The 19,811-nt window shown below is 53.2% G+C and overlaps 1 protein-coding gene across 1 annotated transcript in view; it reads left to right on the top strand.

Moving 5' to 3' along the window:
• Positions 1 to 987: 987 nt before the first annotated feature.
• Positions 988 to 19,811, top strand: part of ALDH1A3 (aldehyde dehydrogenase 1 family member A3) — a 38,400-nt gene continuing 19,576 nt past the window's right edge. Inside the window, exons 1-7 of the mRNA XM_020897195.2 lie at positions 988 to 1,152; positions 6,385 to 6,489; positions 8,785 to 8,925; positions 13,617 to 13,746; positions 14,078 to 14,139; positions 16,436 to 16,564; positions 18,096 to 18,209. Coding sequence (XP_020752854.1) covers positions 1,054 to 1,152; positions 6,385 to 6,489; positions 8,785 to 8,925; positions 13,617 to 13,746; positions 14,078 to 14,139; positions 16,436 to 16,564; positions 18,096 to 18,209 — 780 coding nt within the window. The 5' untranslated portion in view covers positions 988 to 1,053. The remainder of the gene's footprint in view (positions 1,153 to 6,384; positions 6,490 to 8,784; positions 8,926 to 13,616; positions 13,747 to 14,077; positions 14,140 to 16,435; positions 16,565 to 18,095; positions 18,210 to 19,811) is intronic.

Genomic DNA, 19,811 nt, shown 5'->3' with positions numbered 1-19,811 from the left:
CTTCCACGTCTCAGATGGGACCTGGAGCAAGCCTCCTCTGGCACCCGTGGGTCCTCTGAAGAGAGCTGGCAAGTTGAGCAACCTATGGGACAAGCGCTTCCACTCAAAACAAAGCTGCAAATATCTCATGTGCTTTCTCTCTCTCTCTCTTTTTTTTCATTTTTTAAAGTTGAAATATAATGTATGCATTAAAAAAAATCAAAACGGTTGCATCCCAGGGCCTCAGGCTGGAGGCCCGCTGCGCGGCTGTAAAGGTCAGAGGCCGGGCGGCTTGGGACGCCACAGCGCGGGGCAGGAAGGGCCAACGGCTTTTCCCTCACCGTCTGCCCCTCGGTGTGCGACGCCCAGGGCCCGGGAGTTTCCAGCGCTGGGGGTGTTGAGGGCCCTTTAGTGAGGTTTAGGAACCAGACTTGAAATGAGGTAAAACAAAATGGGGTTCCAAGTGCGGCACGGCGGGCGTCGGTCCCGCAAGCCAGGCCCTGGCGGCGGCCGGACTCCAGGCCGAGGCACGTGGGCGGCGACGCGGGGCCGCCGCGCTGGGTCCCCGACGCGGGGCGCGGGGTGAGGCCCCCAGCGGGCCGGCCGGAGGGCGCGCCCTCCCGAGGCGCGAGCGGAGCTCCGAGCGGCGGCCGGCCGGGGGCGGCAGGTGCCACGGACGGACTCGCTCGACCTCGGCGAGGCCGCCGGGGCCGCGGCCCGAGCCCCCGCTCCCAGTCCCGGGACTTCCGGGGCCCGGCGGAGCTCCGGGGCGCTCCTCCAAGGGCGGCCTCCGGGGCGGGGAGCGCGCGGCGCGGTGGCCGGGCCGGGGGTGGCCGGGCTCCCGCAGGGGCGGCGGGCGGGGTGGGGTGAGGCGGGCCGGCCCCCTCCCCGCCGGCCCGCCCGCCCGCCCTTCCTCCCGTCCTGCAGCCAATTAGACAACCCCCTCGGGCGGGAGGCGTGGGGCGCTCCATAAAGCGGCGCGGAGCTGTCACCCTGCGAGCAGGCTGCGCACCGCCCAGGCCGGAGCAGGCGCCGAGGACTCGGGCGCCGCGGGCCGGGGAGCGCCGAGGAGCCATGGCCACCACCAACGGGGCTGTGGAGAACGGGCAGCCGGACAGGAAGGCGCCCGCCCTGCCGCGCCCCGTCCGCAACCTGGAGGTCCAGTTCACCAAGGTGAGACGGGCCCGCGTCCCACCCGACGGCAGCCTGGCTCTGCGCTGGGCTGCCCGGCCGGGCCGGGGGCGTGGACGAGGGGCCCGCAGGCCGGGAGCCCCGCCGCTGCGCTCGGAGCGTGCGGGGGCCTGGGGCGGCGGAGTCCGCCCGGCGCTTCTAGGACCCAAGCCTCTGCGCCGGGCCCGGCCCTCCCGAAGCCGCGTTCAGCGCTGGACATCCCAGGCGGAAGCCCGCGTCCCACCCGCGTCGGCCGCGCACCCCGAAAGGGACCCCGAGATCAGCACCCCCAGACGGACTCTCCGGCGCAGAAGCCGGGCGAGTGAGGCTTTGCAGCGGCTGTGCGGTGCCAGGCTGCGGCCGCCGCGGCCCCGACGTGCCCTTGCAGGCCCGTTTTGAAGGCGAGCGGTGGGCCGCCGGGACCGGGGCGGTGGTCTCCCCGTAGACCCTGAGGCGAGGTCTCCGGGGCTGAAGGGGTCGGGTTTCCGGGTGGTCAGAGGGTGCCTGAAAACGCTGAGAGCCGCTCTGCGAGGTCTGGCTGCCCTGGGAAGCGTCCGGAAACGTCAGCGGGAGCAAGCGGAGAGAAGGGCACCTCCTGTGCTTAGCTCAGCTCTTCCCAGCTTACCAGCGGAGCCAGGGCTAGCGGGAAGGTGTCTGGAGCCCCGAGACCCTGGTCTTGGCAGATCAGGGTCTCGGATCTGGGCCTGGGAGGCCGCGGGTTGCAGGGCTCCATCGTGTCGCGGAGTCCCTCAGCTCGCGGTCCTTTCTGCGCCGCGGGACGGGCAGGCTGGAGCACCGCAAAGCGGCGGGATTACCTGCTTGGGGCAGAGAGGAAGATGGCGAGGCCTGAGCTGGGCACAGTTGGCGGCCCCGCGCCTAGCGCGGAGCGCGTCCTCTACAGTACAGGGACGCCTCGAGGCTGTTTGGAAGCTACTGGACTGGGTCTGGGGGCATTTCAGGGACGCAGGCCAAAAGTCACGGTGGGCTTCACTTTCCTCAAGTTTATCTCCTGTTATTTTTGCGTCTTATCCATTGCTACCACCCGCCACCCCGACTTCAGCTGACACAGCACTTAGAAAATTCCTCCATCAATTTGCTTTCAAAAGTAGCAATTATGTGTCTCAAATAGTTTTAATCAAGCAGAGAAAGTTGCAGGCCACTATGTGTGGCCTTCAGATTTTGATCTCTTGGCACGTATGGTCGGCTGGACCTCTGATCACATGACATTAAAATTAACTGTTTCCAGAGGGCTCTGTAATCAACGGAGACAATCCGATGGAGACCATTTTTAATGCAGTTTCATAAGCAGGAGCAGCTTCAGAGTGCAAATTCTGGGAACAGTGAAAATAGTGCCTTAATGTTTTTAGCCCCTATCACTGTTGGTTGTCACCTGTAGTAGGTGGTGGTGGCATTTTGTTTTTCTTTTATAGAAACCAAAAACTATATATATTGTTTTCCTGTTCCTTTTTACCTTTTGTAGTGCTATCAGAGCAATGTTGCCCATATGGATCGTTGCCTCTTTGTCTGCAATTCTTTCTAACCTTTTGCAAGCGTAGATTCAGCCCTTACTTAGAGAGGTGGATCTTAGCACATTCACAGAGTGACCAATCAGTCTTTGTTGTCCGGCTGGGTGTCCGTCTTCTTAGTGGAATAGAACTGGGTTGTGACTAAGGCTCAGGGGATGGCATGAGATGGAGGCGGTTGGAAAGCCAGATCCTTAGCGGCTTCCGGTGATGAAGACTGGGAAAGCCCAACAGCAGGCCCCTGAACCTCTTTCCTGCTGGAGCCTCACTGTCCCCGCTCCAGGCCGACCTCACAGAGGCCTCCTCCTAGCACTTGTGGGGCTGGGGCAGCAGGGTGGCTGTGACTGAGGGTGGGAGCCCAGGCAAGCAATGCTTGCAGAGCCTCTGACTGCAGAGGCAGCCCCCAGTGCGAGGAAAGAAATGGAGAATCAGAGCTACAGAGTCGAGGCCCTCCTGGCTGTGGAGCGTGTGAGCGGTAACGGTCTGTCGCTTTTCAAACCCGACTCCTGGTGCTTCTTGCTAATGGAGGACATGCAGGAAATGGTGGGACTGGGCCCCAGCCTTGCGGGGCCACGTCCCAGGGTAAGTCCAGTCTCTGTAAGGATGAAGCGCCTTTGTTTGTTTGCATGTTTTAACACTGGGCTCTGTTCTGTGATTTTGGGGAGGGGAGGGTCCCCTAGAAGTCCAACATAGGGCTCAGAGGGTAGCAGCCCCTTTTCACTTCAGAGGGCCCCTGACTTTCCTTAACAATTCTTAGAATAGCAGAAATTTTTTTTTAAAGATTTGCTGGCTCAATAAAATGCTGGTTTTTAATGTTTGTTTTTTATGAAAAGTAAAATTCCCTCAAATCTCCTTTTCTGAAAACAATGCTTTTGAGTCGAGCCGGGGTCCAGTGGAAGTTCTGTAAGCGGCGACTGCAGAACTCTCTTATGTAACCACTACCCTCACCTCTCTGGGGCACCTGACTGCAACCACGGCTGTGGTTTTCCAACTCAGTCTGGATAGGATGCCGTTCCATTTCTCCAGTAAAATGTGAATCCCATCCACTCAGTTTAACGTAGTTTTATTCCTCTGAAAGTTTTGTTTCTTACCAGTTCACAAGTCAAGGAAAACGTGTTTTTTAGACCCATTTTCCTGATTTGGGGTTCAAAACAAGAAAGCCAGCATAATTGGTAGGCCACACTCACTGATCCCTTCCTCATTTGTGTTTTTGTTTTCTTTTAGTGCAGAGTAAAATCAACAGTAGAAACCACTTACACGATTGCTTAGTAATGTAGTATAAAGCAAAAAATTTTGCTAAATTAGAAACATTGTGATGGGAAAATATGAGTAAAGTTAAGCAGCCTGAATTTTTTTTTTTTAAGTTGCTGGTTAGAAAGGACTATGGATCAATGTCACAAACAACCGAGTAATTATTTTTTTGGAGGAACATGCTTGAAGCTGAAGTATAACAGACATCTGATCATTGCAATGTGTTTTTATCCCCTTATTTATATTCTCCTCTACTACCTTCTCATTTTCCTTCCCCCTTGGAATTGATATCAGGAAGGTCCTAGAATCAGCAGATTTCACTGACAGTCTCTATTATCTAACCCACGAAATTTCATCTTCCGACAAATGGGCCTCTCTTCCTGGCTGCACTTTCCTCCCCGCACTAACTTAACCCCTCTGCTCTACTTATTAATTTCTCACTGTTACCGAGTGATTGCTTGCTGGATGGCAAAAGTGAACTCTCGGATTTGGTTTCAGCTGGAAGAATAAGCCTGTAATTGTAGCCTGGCCTTTCCCACACGCTTCCCTGGGGGCCTGGCCTCAGGTTGAAGGCACTGAGCTTCCAGAAGCAGGATGGGCACGTCCCACAGTTGAAGGCCACTGTCAGCCTGGACCGCACACGGGGAGGCAGGGACACTCTGCTCACCTGCCCAGCCAGGGTTGGCCCTCTGTGTTTTGTCCCCGCCACTCTCAAATTCCCCTGCTTTCCAGGGAGAACTATCAAAACAGCGCCCTAGTGGCTTCCTAGAGAAGTCTTCCTTTCCCGTGAGCTTTGGAGTTTTTACAGGACATCTAAGGACAGAGAACATAGTCGGGTCACATGCTGGATAAATCGGCCACCCTCTCACCCGTCTTTACTGGGGAACCGGGTATTCCAAATGAACGAAATTCACAGTCGTGGAAATTAACCCTGTAGTCACAGTCATGGAAATTAGCCCTGTAGTGATGCAGTTCTCCCTTGAAGTGAATCAAAGATGAGCATATAGATACATAGAATAAATGGAAATAGAGACATGCATATAAATGTATGTGTATAAACATATGAATATAGATATGGAGGCTTCCCTGGTGGCTCAGCGGTAAAGAATCCACCTGCCAATGTATGAGACATGAGTCTCGGGTTCAATCCCTGAGTCAGGGAAGATCCGCTGTAGGAGGGCATGGCAACCCACTCTAGTATTCTCGCCTGGAGAATCCCGTGGAGAAAGGAGCCTGGAGGGCTACAGTCCATGGCATCACAAAGAGTCGGACATGACTGAGCAACTTAGCATGTACATAGAAATGGAGATGGAATCTGATGAGCTTGTTCTGTATTTAGAAATTGTTGATGACATTTTACTCGATGGAAATGCTTCTAAAACATTTTAGCCATGTTCATGACTGGGGTCTCTCTGATGCCATGATGGGCTCTGATCACGAGGTGGTCCCTAAAGGGTACAACCAGAGACTGGCCTCTCACTGGATGGCCAGGACCTCCATTCTGTCAGAAAATGACTTGTATGGTATCTGTCACCTCAGTTCCTAGTTCTTTCCCCCAAATCCTCTCTTTTAATATTTTTTAAGAACTTAGGGTAAGTTAAGAGTAAATAGTACACATATTTCAGTGCATAGACCATGAAATTCTTTTTAGTTTGTTCATAATGTCTTTTTTTTTAATGTCTCTATTTTTGGCTGTGTTCTAGATAACTGGGTCTCAGAACTAAGTGATTTTTGTGAGTTGATTCTTTAGTTCTGGATGTAAGTAGTTATTTGCAACATATGTTAATATAACCCGAACATTTCCTAACCCAGATATTTATCTTGCTATTCCAACACTGGCTTTTATTAAAGCCCAACATGAAAATAGACATTTTAAAGAGAATGGGAGATGGCACGGATATGCATTAATGAGGGCTAAAGGGTTATAGTGAAATCCTTTTATAAATCCAATTCCTTGGCAGATCCAGCTGGGGGTTGCTGCAGGAAGGAGGGAGAAGGGAACGCTCACTGCTGACATACTCTTCAGGGGCAGGCAGATTGCTTGGCACTGTGTGTGTGTGTGTGTGTGTGTGTGTGTGTGTGTGTGTGTTCATCCCCTGAACTTGATGAGTGTGTAAAATTTAACTCATGCCCTTTTTATAACTCTTTTATTCTTCTGTGACTCCATCTTATTGTCTAAAAACATTTTAGAAAAAATTCTAAATTACTTCAGTTTTATTTTGACAATTTGTAGTTCTCTGGAAATGTATTAAAAGTCAGGAGACTTGGATTCTGTTGATAATTCTGAGTGTGCTCCCAATTGGGTGTGTGACTATCACCCCCCTTCCAGGTCTCACCTGTAAAACGGCAGATGGGCATGTTGGTGAGAGGGAAAGAAAGACGTGACCTAAGGTCCTCAGCATGTTGGAATTATATGATTTTGATTTAAGCCTAATGCATTACAATTTCCTTTCCTGGTTAGATATTCATCAACAATGAATGGAACGAATCCAAGAGTGGAAAAAAGTTTGCCACGTATAACCCTTCAACTCTAGAGAAAATATGTGAAGTAGAAGAAGGAGATAAGGTGGGTGCCCTCCCCCTGGCCCAGTAATTCAATTACAGATCACTAGAGGATAAGGAAGTGCTTCAGCTTAGCTGTAAGACAGAGCTGGCCCACACTAAGGTTGAACCTAAGCAAGCTGCTTCGTAGACACATGGCCCAGAATGGGATCAATTAGGGACCCTGTGCTATAGAGTCCTTCTCCTTTGATAGATGTTTTTCCATCTGTGAAGATGACTTCAGCCATCCTTATCACGTGGCTAAAGGAAAGGTTTTTATCAATGATTTGAACCTGGCAGCATTAAAGAATCTTTCCTAAAAGCATTTCCGGCTGGCTGGTGTGTTTCACCAAATGCAACATTCTGGCAGGAGACACTTTGAAAAAAAAACACTTGAAGGAGAAAAGACTTGCTAAGTCATGCAGAAGTAATAATGTTATGCAATTGCCAGATTTTTTTTTCTACCAGAAACTTAAATGATTGTGTAAAGCTATAGCCTATAACCCTATTTGATAGTGCAGTGCAGCTTATCACCCTATAGTGATAAGCTCTATTTTATATATATATATATATATATTAATCATATTATTATATATAAAGCTAAGAGACTCCTAGATATGTCCTTGATACATTTCAAACCATAAAATATCTTTTGAATATGTGTCACTGTGGAAAAGTTTGAAAGTACAGCTTTTGTAAGGAGGGAAGAGAAACAGAACCCTCTTCTCAACCACAGGAGAACTTACCTGATGTTCATAAATATGTAGGTAGTGTGAATGACATGTATCAAATAGGCTTGAATTTGATTCTAGCAGCAGGATTTTTGTGACAGTGTGCCATGCACCGTGTTTCCACTTGTTCAGAGCCTTCCGTGTGCAGCACCCCATGAAAAGTTCTGTGTCTATAATACTGGCACCGAGGAGCTTGTGTGACGACCTCAGGGTGCAGAGGTGGGACACGGTGCTGAGCAGGTCTCCCAGGTGTAGTACACATCGGACAGGGAGCAGTGAGATCCCCGCCGTGGACTCTGGCTCATCCCATGGTCTGAGTGACTATTCCAAGCACCAGAAGTCAGAGGCTTCCCCATCCCTGCAGCTGGAGGATTCCTGGCCTCCACCCCAGAGCCTGGGACAAGGAATTCAAAGTCCTAATATCTCCCTTGCCAAACCTTCTACTCCCCTCCAAGCCCATTTTGGATAAACAGAGTCTGGGTGGAGTGTCCCTCTTGACTGGTGCTGGGTGTCCACTGCTGGCTGCATCTCCCTAAGGAAGAGAGGCTCAGAGGGATCTGGGGGGTGAGCCCCTGATCATTATCACCAAAGCCTCAAACCTCATTTTCTTGAGCATAAGAATGGATGTCAGGGAATTCCCTGGCAGTCCAGTGGTTAGGACTCTGAGCTTCCACTGCAGGGAATGCAGGTCCAATTCCCAGCAGGGAACTAAGATTTGCAGGCCACATGATGTGGCCAAGCAATATTAAAAAAATAAAAATTTTGAAAGAATGGGTGACATTACTCTAAATAGCTCTCATTCTTTCCTAGTAGAGAAGATTTGATTGTAATTCTTCTATCAGTGCCCAGAAGATCCAGTTCTTTGTCTATAAAATGATCACAGCTCCCAGGGGATAGCTGGTAGTGTTGTTTAGCTGCTGAATCACGTCCAGGTCTTTTGTGACCCATGCTCCTCAGTCCATGGGATTTCCAGGCAAGAATACTAGAGTGGGTTACTATTGCCTTTTCCAGGGGATCTTTCCAACCCAGGGATTGAAATCGCATCTGCATTTTGGGCAGAGCCACCAGGGAAGCCCCAGGGGACAGAAGTGAGGCTAAAGGGAGAAGTCCCTGATACGGACTTTTTCAATATGGTCAGTTCTGAGATCCAGAGGAGGATTCTTGCCCCCATCTTGGACCGCATGTGGTTCTCAGCTGGAGTAAAGTGCCAAGACAGACATTTCCCACCTCATTGGTGAGCTGTGGGAGTGTGTTTGTGTCCAGACTTAGGTAGCAAGTAGATGCTCTTTTCCTACGTAGGTCAGCAAAGAAAATAATTACAGTCAGTGGTCTTATGACTATTTCAGATACTTTGTACAATCAGAAGGAAAGTTAATCCTTGGCCCTTGTAGAAAACTTGAAAGACTTAAAGAAAAAACAAAATCCCTTAGAAGTCCCTGACCATTGAAGTGAATGGAAACCTGGCGACTGGTCTGAGCTGCCCGCCCACCTCCGTCCCCTGTGCCGGGATGGAGGCCGGACTCTGCAGTTCCTGGACAGCCCACCCTCCGCGAAAGGTGACAGGCTCTCTCGGTTGTTTGGCCTTGCAGCCTGACGTGGACAAGGCGGTGGAGGCCGCACAAGCCGCCTTCCAGAGGGGCTCCCCGTGGCGCCGGCTGGACGCCCCGAGCCGCGGCCGGCTGCTGCAGCAGCTGGCGGACCTGGTGGAGAGGGACCGCGCCATCCTGGCGGTGAGTACCCGCGACCCGCGCGGGGAGGGGGCGTGGCCGCTGGCACCCCGGGCCTCCCCTTCCGGGTGGGGAGGGACCGCGCCGTCCTGGCGGTGAGCACCCGGGACGCTCCACGGGGAGGGGGCGTGGCCGCTGGCTCCCCCGGGCCCGCCCCTTCCCGGTGGGGAGGACCGCGCCGTTCCGGCGGTGAGTACCCAGAACCCGGGACGCGCTGCGGGGAGGGGGCGTGGCCCGCTGGCCCCCGGGGCCGCCCCTTCCCCGCGCAGGAGACAGGACCTGGGTGCGGGTAGGTAGGGAGGGGGTGGGCTGCGCTGTCTTTTGAGGCGCGGCTCTCCAGCCCCAGGCCGGCGTCCGCACCCCGGGACTCAGACCCGTTCTGAAGTCGGACTTTTGCCCCTGCTGCTGTCTTCTCTGCTTGAGGAAGTTCGGCTCACTAGTGGCTCCCAGGCTCGAGATGCTCACAGACAGCCGGGCTGGGCCATACCTTGGTACTACCTGCATACTTAGGAGCTTAACTAGTTTTCTTATATCAACTCCTTTCCAAACTGAAATTTAGCCTCATCCTAAGGGACAATGTCCATGAAATTACAGGTGTAATGTGCTGGTGTGGTTTTTCTAATACTTATTAAAATAAATGCCACCCCTTAACACAGAAAAAGTGTCCATATGTAGCTTAAAACTCACCCTCCTCACCCTTGACGTGGGTAGTGGTGAGTGTGTGTGGAGGGATGGTGAGGCTGGGATAACTTAGCTACAGGAAACTTCAGAGTGTAAAAGACCTAGGTTCGAACTCCAGCTCTGCCGCTTATCAGCTGTGTGACTTTGGATAAGTTGCTCAGCCTCCCTGAGCGTATGTCTCTTCACAGAGAATGTCACTATTAATGATATCTGAGTGTTGTGAGAATGATCCGCTTAAAATCCTTTGCAGTCCCCTGGGCTGCTCTCATGAGATGGGCTGTGAAGACATTTAAGAGTTGCAAGTGCAGAATTTTAGAGAAGGAAATGGCAACCCACTCCAATATTCTTGCCTAGAGAATCCCGTGGACAGAGGAGCCTGGTGGGCTGCTGTCCGTAGGGTCGCACAGAGTCAGACACGACTGAAGCGACTTAGCATGCATGCATGCATTGGAGAAGGTAATGGCAACCACTCCAGTGTTCTTGCCTGGAGAATCCCAGGGATGGAGGATCCTGGTGGACTGCCGTCTTTGGGGTCGCACAGAGTCAGACACGACTGAAGTGACTTAGCAGCAGTAGCAGCAGTGCAGAATTTACTGGGATCCTCAGCCCTTCCTTTGTTCTTGTGATGGGTGATTGATTGAAGGAGATCCTGGGGCCCTGGCGCCCTCTCCTTTGCCGCCCGCATGCACAACTCTCATAGCTTAGACTCCTGTGTAACACTTGTCCCAGAACTGGAGGCCCAGTTAGTAGGAAAGGAAACCTCCTTTTTGGCCTCTGATTTAGAAAGACGGTTCTTTCCTGTCTTGATTTGATGTTGGGGATGAGTGGTCAGGTGGATACCCGCGTGAAGGTCAGTGCCAGCAAGGATACTGAGATTCTCTTGGCCCTGCGTGTGTGTCATGGGTGGAGGCTGGAGAAACTCCATTTCGGGTGCTGCTCTGGGGTGTGTTGCCCTGCGGGTGCATCCACACACACGGAGAGACCTGCAACTTCTTTCCTCCACCCCAGCTGGCCAGCCTGCAGTGGAGGGGGGGCGGGGGGCGGGCAGAGAGAGATTCTGCCAGGGTCACTGTCTCTCTCCACAGAGCCTCTGGTTCTTCCTGCAGCAAAAGCCAGTCTCAACTCTCAAGCTGCCAAACTGGCTTCTTCAAAAACATTTCTGTTTTCCCCCAGCATGAGCTCATCTGTCTGCAATGTCCGTGAGGACTCAGAGCAGGCGGGAGAGGATGTGCCTGGTACCCTCCCCTCCCTGTCCTTAAGCGTCAGTATCATCTTGGGGCACGGTGGCTGCAAGGCCCCCCCACCTTCACCTTCAGCCCTCTTGGCTGTCCTGGAAGGCTCCTGTGAGCACACGTGGAGCAGGGTGCCTCTGCCATCGAGACTCACTGCCCACGAGAAGTAAGGTCCAGCTCTTCACCACATCATGGAAAGGGCAAGAGGGTGACTGGCAAATACAGTTTTTAGAATCCAGACCGCATCAAGGGAAAGCACGCCCTAGAGAGGGTTTTCCTGCCTTCTCCTGCAAAAATGCCTCTTCCATCATGTTCCCTTGCCAGCTTGGTGGCTGACAGAGCTGGGCCTGAATACTTCGTGTTCCGTGTTTGGAGACCGTGGGCAGATCCAGCGGCCCCGTGCTTTCTCCCTCACCGCGGCACCTGGACCCAGGCTCTGGTGTTCGGATGCTCATCTCGGGAGCCTCCAAAGAGGAGCTGTCACTCTTTGCTCTCATCTCAAGCAGAGCCCCACTTCAGAGCCCTTCATTTAAAGCCTCAGCACTAGGGCATCGTGGGCACGTCCCCACTGCACTTTCCCTTCATTCTTTAGTATTTAAGAGTTCTCATGTGTTGATTTCTCAAAAGGTATATGTTTCTCCTAAAATGTTCAAAAGAAATTTAGAAGAAGCTGTGGTTCTCTCATGGTCCAGCCACGATAATTGTTGAAAAGTCCCAGCGACTAGCTAACTCTGGATCTCTCAGCTTCATGTCTGTGTAATCACCTGGAAATCGTTTTTGATTTTTGATTTTTTCTTTTAAAGAGCTTCCTTTCTAAAGCTATCATGACCCAGTTTTGCTTGGAAAGATGCCATGACACCAACCTGGCAAATTCCTGTTATCATGAGAGTAAGCAAACATGACTAAGTTAGTAATAAGAATAATCAGTGCTTGTTGAATACTCACTCTGTCCCAGGCTTGTTGCAGGCACTTGATCTGTAATATTTATCATCCTGTTTCAAAGATAAGAATCCTGTGGCCCAGAGAGGTTAGGTCATCTGTCCTAGTTTACCCAGCCAGAGGGTGAGCCAGCACTGGAGCTGGGCAGTGGCTCAGGCCCCGTGTGTCCCCTCAAAGCTCTGCCCAGCCCTTGCCTTTTTTCCCATCCCAGAAAAGGGCCAAGAGTAAGCTCCAGGTTCTGCTGATAGATGACCAGATGCTGTGTGGAGCAGCTGGGCCCTGGAGAATTTGGCATTATTTACAATTGTTGACAGTTCCCCCTGGGAAAATAAAAGTTCCAACTTGGAATGTAAATCAATAGGAGCCAAAGGTACAGTGTACTGGCTGTCACATTGCCCTGACTGGGCAGCTTCCACCAGGGCTGAGACACACCCCAGACCCAGACCAGCCCTGTCATCTCTAGCAACACACACTCCTGTCTCCTCACTGTCCCCAGATGAGGATTGCCAGCCACCTGTCTGGCCCCAAAAGGGAAAATGATGACAATCGTCACAGCTCTTATTATCATCATTTGAACAGTGGATGTGACTGGTACCACGGGTAGACGCTGCTGTTAGTGCTTTATGTATGGGACTCCTCTAACCCACACAGTACTCCTGTAAGGTAGATACCATTATTAGTGTTGTTTTACAGATGAGGGAACTGAGGCAGGATGAAATTTAGGGATTTGCCACGGCCGCTCATCTAAGAAAGGGTTGCCTCCTGTTCAGAGAATGCTTGGTTCATTCCTGAAGGGAAGATAAAGTGGCCCCAGCCACTCACTTGGCCATCCTACATGCTTTCCAGGTGCACAAGTCCAGGGCAGTAGCCTGAAGAGCATCACTGCCCTGATGGAAGTCAGAAGCCCCAGATTCAGTGCCGGCCACCCACCTACCCTCCTGATAACACAAACGGGTCCTGGCCTCTGTTAGCCTTGGCGTCTGCACCTTGAAGCGGGAGCAGAGCCGTCCGTCTCAGAGACGAGGCGTCTGCGCCTGCGCACGGAGGCGCCCCTCTCTCTTTTTGTAAACCGGCATCTCGCCCCAGTGACCCGCCGACCAGAATCCTGCCCTGGGCTCTGTGTCAGGGTGGCCGCTTCCTGCAGCCACGGACGATGAGGCGTGGCTCCAGCCCTGGGCTCAACGGGGGCCGCTTGTCTGAGGGACACAGGGGTTCTCTTCAGCCTGGCCGGAAACAGAAAAGGATCCGTACCATTGAGTGACTGCGTGCGCGCCTGGAGAGCAGTCACCCCTCACCACCCAGGGCGAGCCTGCTCACCTCCCAGCCTGCAGCAGAGGCGCGACTCCGTGCTGCTTCTCGACCCTTCGCACAGCTGTGCTGCTCCACGAGGCTGAGAAGAGAGAACCCGGGGCCCCTTCTCCTTTGTTAGAGGACCTAGCCCCCTTCCCAGCCAACCTGAAGCCGGCACACCTTCTGCGAGCTTCCTGGAGCGCGCGGACTCACGTGGCCAACGGCGCTCCCGAAGGACGACAGAGGCTGTGCTAGAGCACGTTTGTTCCCTCCCAGAGAGGCGCCAGACCAGCCGCATGCCGTCCTTCGTGCGACCCGTGGCCATGCTCTGGCCGATCCCCCAGGTTGAGGTGTTTCAAAAGGAAAGCAGTCCTCGACAGCCTGGGACACGTCTCATCTTGAACGTGCTGTCTTGCTTTCCCAGACTTGCGTGGCTGGGAGGTCCTGAAGGCTGCACTCCAGGACCCTGCTCTCCCTCCCTGCCCCGTCTTTACCAATCTGATGGTGAAACGGAAAACCGTGTCTTAAAAACATGTCCTCTTATGATTGCAGACCCTGGAAACGATGGACACAGGGAAGCCATTCCTTCATGCCTTTTTCATCGACCTGGAAGGCTGTATCAAAACCCTTCGATACTTTGCTGGGTGGGCAGACAAAATACAGGGCAGGACCATCCCCACAGGTGAGCCAGCTCAGGACTCCTGGCCACGTCCGGGGATTCTTGGGAGCCATGTGTTCTTTCTCCTTCAAGCAGCCTCTCCAGAGCTCCCTCTGGTTTCTCTCCAGAGCATCCTCCCCACGCCCCCTGGCAAAAGAAACGGCACTGTGCCAATTCTTCCTCTAAAGAATTTTACTTTTGAAATTGAGTGAAAAATCATTTCTTTATAAAACAGAGAGAACTTAGAGTTGACGATTTGGTGGGCTTCTGGGTTTCTTTCTTGTCTTTTTAACTACTTAGGATTCCTAAGCTAGATTCTCGAGAGCATGTCTTCTCTGTTTAATCTCTCTTCCAGATGACAACGTCGTGTGTTTCACCAGGCACGAGCCCGTTGGTGTGTGCGGGGCCATCACTCCTGTGAGTATGCCAGCTTTTCTCGCTAGATCTGTAGATCCCACTCCCGTGCACTGTGGTCTTTGGAACTGGTCTCTAATGGGTTTTGCTCTGACTGCACGGCACTAGCGGAGCATTGCAGTGTGGCATGGACCTTGATGCTTGGGAGCTGAGATGGATCCAACCCCATTCCTGCTCTCAAGGGGCCAATTCCAGGAATGCAGCAGAAGACACATGGACTCCAACCAGAGGGGTCAGGAATGGTCAGCTCCCTTTGGGCAGTAGGCTCTCAACTGGGCCTTGAAGGATAGGAAAGAGTTGTTCCCCAGGACAAAGGGGTTTCTGAGCATAGGAATGGCCTGCAGGAGGGTGGAGAAGTGTCTGGCTACTTGGAGGCAGCAGCGGGATAGCTGGCGAGGTGGGAGCTTAGGCAGGGACAAAGCGAGGATAAGGAGGCGCACCCAGCCAGTGGTGCGGCCCAGTGTCCAGCACGCCATGCTGCCCAGGGCCCAGGACTTCACTCTCGGGATAGGGGAGAGATTGGCAGGTGCCAGGCTTGCTGTGATGCTGCTGTCTGTGGGAGGAAGGCCCAGGCCGCTGCAGCAGCTTTGGAGGCAGTCAGTAGCATGGAGAGGCTTGGAGAAGCACTCTCTAGGGGCAAGGAAGGGATGATGCTTCAGCAGTCAGTTTTGAGAGCCAGTCATTGGTCCAACCAGAGGTGCTCTTGCCCATCAAGTTGTGAGGGGGTCCCCTAAAGATGGATGTCGAGTGAGAAGAGAAGAGGGCCCAGGGGAGTCCTATGGACCACTAAGGAATCCCAGGCTGCCTGAACAGCCAGGGTCAGGGGCCCCCCAGGGACACCTTTTCAGAAAGAGACTGCAGTCGAAGGGGTCATCTCCTACCTGGAAATTCAAAACGACAGAGACACATACTGTTAGATGTGCTCCCCAAGAGAGGTGCTGGGGGCATCTTCAATGTAGCTGGGGCCAATGGAAAGGGAGCTGGGCATGTGGGCTTGGGCGTTCCAGAGCTGCAGTGAGAGAGAAGGGAGCTGGGAGGAGAGGCAGAGGCCAGAAGAAGGTGCAGGTTTGCTTGTCCAGCGAGGGGAGAGCTGATGGCATCTGTGTGCTCAGGAGTGGGGGTCTTGAAGACGAGCAGACCCTGGGGACCAGCGGGGCTGTGCCTGCTGTCATCAGCCAACCTCATGGGCCCCTGGGACCTGGGGTGTTCTGTTTGGTGTATGGTGGTAGGGATTTCAGACAGAGCTGGGGGAGAAATCTAGCTGGCCGTTCATCAGCCCTGCCAGGGGAGAGGCATCCTTGGTGCCTAAGGGGCCAAATGGGGGGGGTTGGGCACAGGGACGAGGGCTGGCTAGAATCAATCTCACCATGCTCTTGGACATGCTCGGTTTCACCTCGTCTCACCAAAGGTGATGCTTAGGCAACAGCGCAGTCAGGAAATGAGCCTGGCTGTGAATCTGACCTTCGTCTGACAGTTGTGACCTTGGTCCAGTGAGCTCACCCTCTGTGACGCGTCCCCTCTTCTGTCGAGGGGAGTAGCAGTGTGACTGCCCCCGCACAGGTGTGTCGGGATCAGATGAGTTCAGCAATTGGAACTGCACCAGGCTCACAGTGGATGCCCAGTGGGCGAGGGTGCTTCTCGGGCCCGATACCAGAGAGACTTTCGTGTCCCTGCCTCTGTGGTGAAAGGAGGACAAGAAAGTGTTTTCCAAGATAAATGTCACCAAATACCCATCGGGCGGGGGTTGGTATGTGCTCTGTAGGAAGAGAGATAGGGTGACATCTGAGTTGAGGAGAGGCAGGCCTCGTTCCTTTGGGGCTTTTCCCAGATGCTAACTTGCTGATGGCGTTGTTAACGTGCAGGAGGAGATGGTAGCACACCTAGAGCAGAATCCTCTTTGCAGTGACCACCTATTAGCATCTCCTAGGATGCAGTTCAGGAGACCCTGGGCAGGAATGCAGTTCTGATCATTGCATGTTGCTCTTGCTCCTGCTTAGTTGCTTCATTCATGTCTGATCTGTGCGACCACATGGACTGTATGAGGACCCCGCCAGCTCCTCTGCCCATGGCATTCTCTAGGCAAGAATACTGGAGTGGGTAGCCATTCCCTCCTCTGGGGGACTCTTCCCAAATCTGGGGCTCTCGTACTTTACCCCTGAGCCAGCAAGGAAGCCCCGGATGGTTGCATACCCCGCATCTAAACCATGCAAAACAAGTGCTCCACGCAGGTATCCCTGGGCCTTGGGGACGGCGTCGTGGGCAGCCCTGGGGCCCCCAACCCCTCTGTGTTCTGCTGCAGTGGAACTTCCCTCTGCTGATGCTGGTGTGGAAGCTGGCTCCCGCTCTCTGCTGCGGAAACACTGTGGTCTTGAAGCCGGCGGAGCAGACCCCCCTCACCGCGCTCTACCTGGGCTCTCTGATCAAAGAGGTGAGACGTCCCAGGAGAAAATTCTCTGTGTTATCAGGAATGTTCCCACTCCTGGGAGCCGGGCCGCCGCCAGAGACGAGCCTGCCCTGCAGAGTCGGGCCGTGCGTGCCGGCGCCCGCCGGCTCCCGGCTGAGTGGGACAGGAATGCCTCCTGGTTTCACTTGGCAGCTTCTCCTCCCTGCTCCTGCTTGTGGCCACTGAACTAGAAGGGACTCCACTCCTCCCCCTGATCCTAATGAGAATGTTTATTCTGATGACGAGCTCAAACCTGTGGTCTCGGGCCAAATGTTTTGTCTAGAGAATTTACAAGGGGGTCGCTTGAGAGGTGACTTCTCCAGACCCAGTCTGTGCGGTGTCCGTCCTTCTCCAGGGGCTGTGACCCCACCAGTTCTCCCGGAGGGTCTGCTGCGAGCCCCATCCTCCTCCCCAGTCCTGGCTCTCGGACGCCTGTCCTCTCCCTAGCAGCCTCCACTTGGGGAGACGAGCCGCCCGAAGGGCCACCTCCTCCCAGACACACCTGGTGATGTATTTCATTCATTCTGCCCCCAGCATGTATCCTGCAAAGATTTTTTTTTTTAAAGAAACAGGAAGAGGGATGGGAGGAAAGGTCCATTCATTTCGCCTCTTAGCCAGGCCAGCACTACTGGGAAGCGAAACATTTACTGTTTAGATGTAGGGCAGCAGAGCCAGCAACTGACTGGTTTTCCACTCTCCTCTGACCGGTGGTGTGGGACCTGATGGCATCATCTAATTAGACTTACAGGTTCTAAAGTCACAGTTGTTTTAAAAAGTTTTAGGAAAACTGAAGACTGGAGCTCCATGTCCTAAAATCTTGCGTTTCTGGATTAACATGTTTTATTAACAACAGAGAATGGCATCCCCCAGTGGAAGAGCGTTCCCCACCCCCAGCTCATTTGTGCTGCTCTTGGTTAATAAAAAGCACCTAGCATGTGCAGAGCACCACGTGAATGAAACATTGCTCCCCACCTTCAGGATGTGCTACCTCTCAGAGCAACCCAGGGTCAACAGTCAGGGACTCTGAGGGAGTGAGACCATACTGCCATTTGGAACATTAATGGGACAGATTTTAAAAACGTAAGTTGAAGCTCAGGAAGTGTATTTTGCAGATGCCTCTGAGCCTGGGGGCTGTGACCAAGGTGTCCCTGTTCCCTCGACACACAGACGGACACAGACACACAGAGAGAGATCCATACAGACTCTCACACACACACACGCACACACACACACACACACACACACAGAGCCATGCAGACACACACAGAATGGTGCTCTGCTACAAAGGGCCACTGCCGTTTTGTTCAGAAGCCCTTTGGGGTAGGCATGCCACCCGGAAGAGGGGTATGGGCCTCACCCTGTCCCACCCACTCGCTGGCTGACTGGGTCTGGTCCTGGAGAGGCTGTCGGACCCAGGCCCAAGCTTCCAGGGGAGGCTGCCACTCTGCTCAGAGGCCTCACCCAGACGTGGCTCTCCCAGCCTCCTCCTCTGAACACCGCCTCAATTTCCTCCCAGGTGGGATTCCCTCCAGGCGTGGTGAACATCGTGCCGGGATTTGGGCCCACAGTGGGAGCAGCGATTTCTTCTCACCCTCAGATCAACAAGATAGCCTTCACTGGGTCCACTGAGGTAACTCCCTTACCGGCCGTGGGGGCCAGCAGCTGTCGCTGGGAATTTTTCCTTTAGAGGCTAACCTGTGATGCATCCCTGTGCTAAAATCTGACCCCACTTTGGTACATAGCAATAGTGAAAAAAAAAAGTTACTGGTCCAGTTTCCAAGCTAAATAAATATCTAATTTATTTATTCAGAAGCCTCAGAAGAAAATACTGTTAGATAAGATAAAAATGTGAAATAGCATAGGATATACAGCATAATTAAGGTTAAAAAAAAAACAAGCCTAGGGTGACTGGCAATATTGTAGTACCAATCACACATTTGAAAGTGTCAACTTTTGATTCAGAAATTCCATTTTGAAGTAGCTGCTTAGCAATTACTATTTTCACGAGCATTTGAGGACATACTTTCCATTGTATTGTATCTATCCTATATGATGTTTTACAGCCATTACAATAAGAGAAGCTGGGCTGAAGCACACACACAAATGGTAAACTGCAGGAAAGTATATACCACACACACACACACACACACACACACACATATATATATATATATATGTATGTATGTATGTTTTGGAGAAGGAAACAGCAACCCACTTCAGCATTCTTGCCTGGAGAATTCTGTGGATGGAGTAGTCTGGTGAGGCTACAGTCCACGGGGTCACAAAGAGTCAGACAAGACTGAGTGACTAACACTACTATATATGTGTGTGTATGTACACCATTAGTAAAAGAGTGTGTGTAGATAAATAGAAATTTCGTGGAAAGACTCCCAAGAAATTCTCACTGTGGCCTCCTCGGTAAGTCCTGGGGCATTTACAGGTGAGGGGAGATAAAATCTTTCCCCTTTAACTTATATGCATCTATATGTGGAATTATTTCTAATGAGAAAGCACTTCTGTACTAAAAAAATAGATGGATAAAATCTCCCAGGCAATAAGTGTTCCTCTCTCCTAGTGTCGTCCAGCGGGGGTCCCCAGCCCCTCTTCTGTGGCTGGCGGACAGGACCCTGAAGATGGGGCATGAGGGGTGGGGGCAGAGAGGGCCCCCTGCAGTGGGGATGAGGGGTGGGGGATGCAGAGAGGGGACCCCGCAGGGGGGATGAGGGGTGGGGGCGGAGAGGGCCCCCCACAGTGGGGATGAGGGGTGGGGGCGGAGAGGGCCCCCCACAGTAGGGGTGAGGGGTGGGGCAGAGAGGGGCCCCTGCAGTGGGGATGAGGGGTGGGGGATGAGGGGTGGGGCCACAGAGGGGCCCCCCTCAGTGGGGATGAGGGGTGGGGGATGAGGGGTGGGGGCAGGGAGGGCCCCCTGCAGTGGGGATGAGTGATGGGGGCAGAGAGGGTGGGGCCCTCCACAGTGGGGATGAGGGGTGGGGGCAGAGGGCGCCCCCGCAGTGGGGATGAGGGGTGGGAGATGAGGGGTGGGGCAGAGCGGGGCTCCCCACAGTGGCTTCCAGGTCTCCCGTCTTCTCCCTTACCGGGGGAGCGTCCCTGCCCGCGTTGCCCTCTCGGGACTGTGGGGCTGCCCGTGGGGCCCTCTGGGTTGTCCCGGAGCAGCAGCTGAGTGCCCTGCTTCATGCTGGCACCCTCTCCTCAGCCCTGGGGAGCCCAGCTC

Source organism: Odocoileus virginianus, chromosome 16 (assembly GCF_023699985.2).
Source record: "Odocoileus virginianus isolate 20LAN1187 ecotype Illinois chromosome 16, Ovbor_1.2, whole genome shotgun sequence".
NCBI classification, from domain to species: domain Eukaryota; kingdom Metazoa; phylum Chordata; class Mammalia; order Artiodactyla; family Cervidae; genus Odocoileus; species Odocoileus virginianus.
This window is presented reverse-complemented; position numbering and strand designations above follow the sequence as displayed.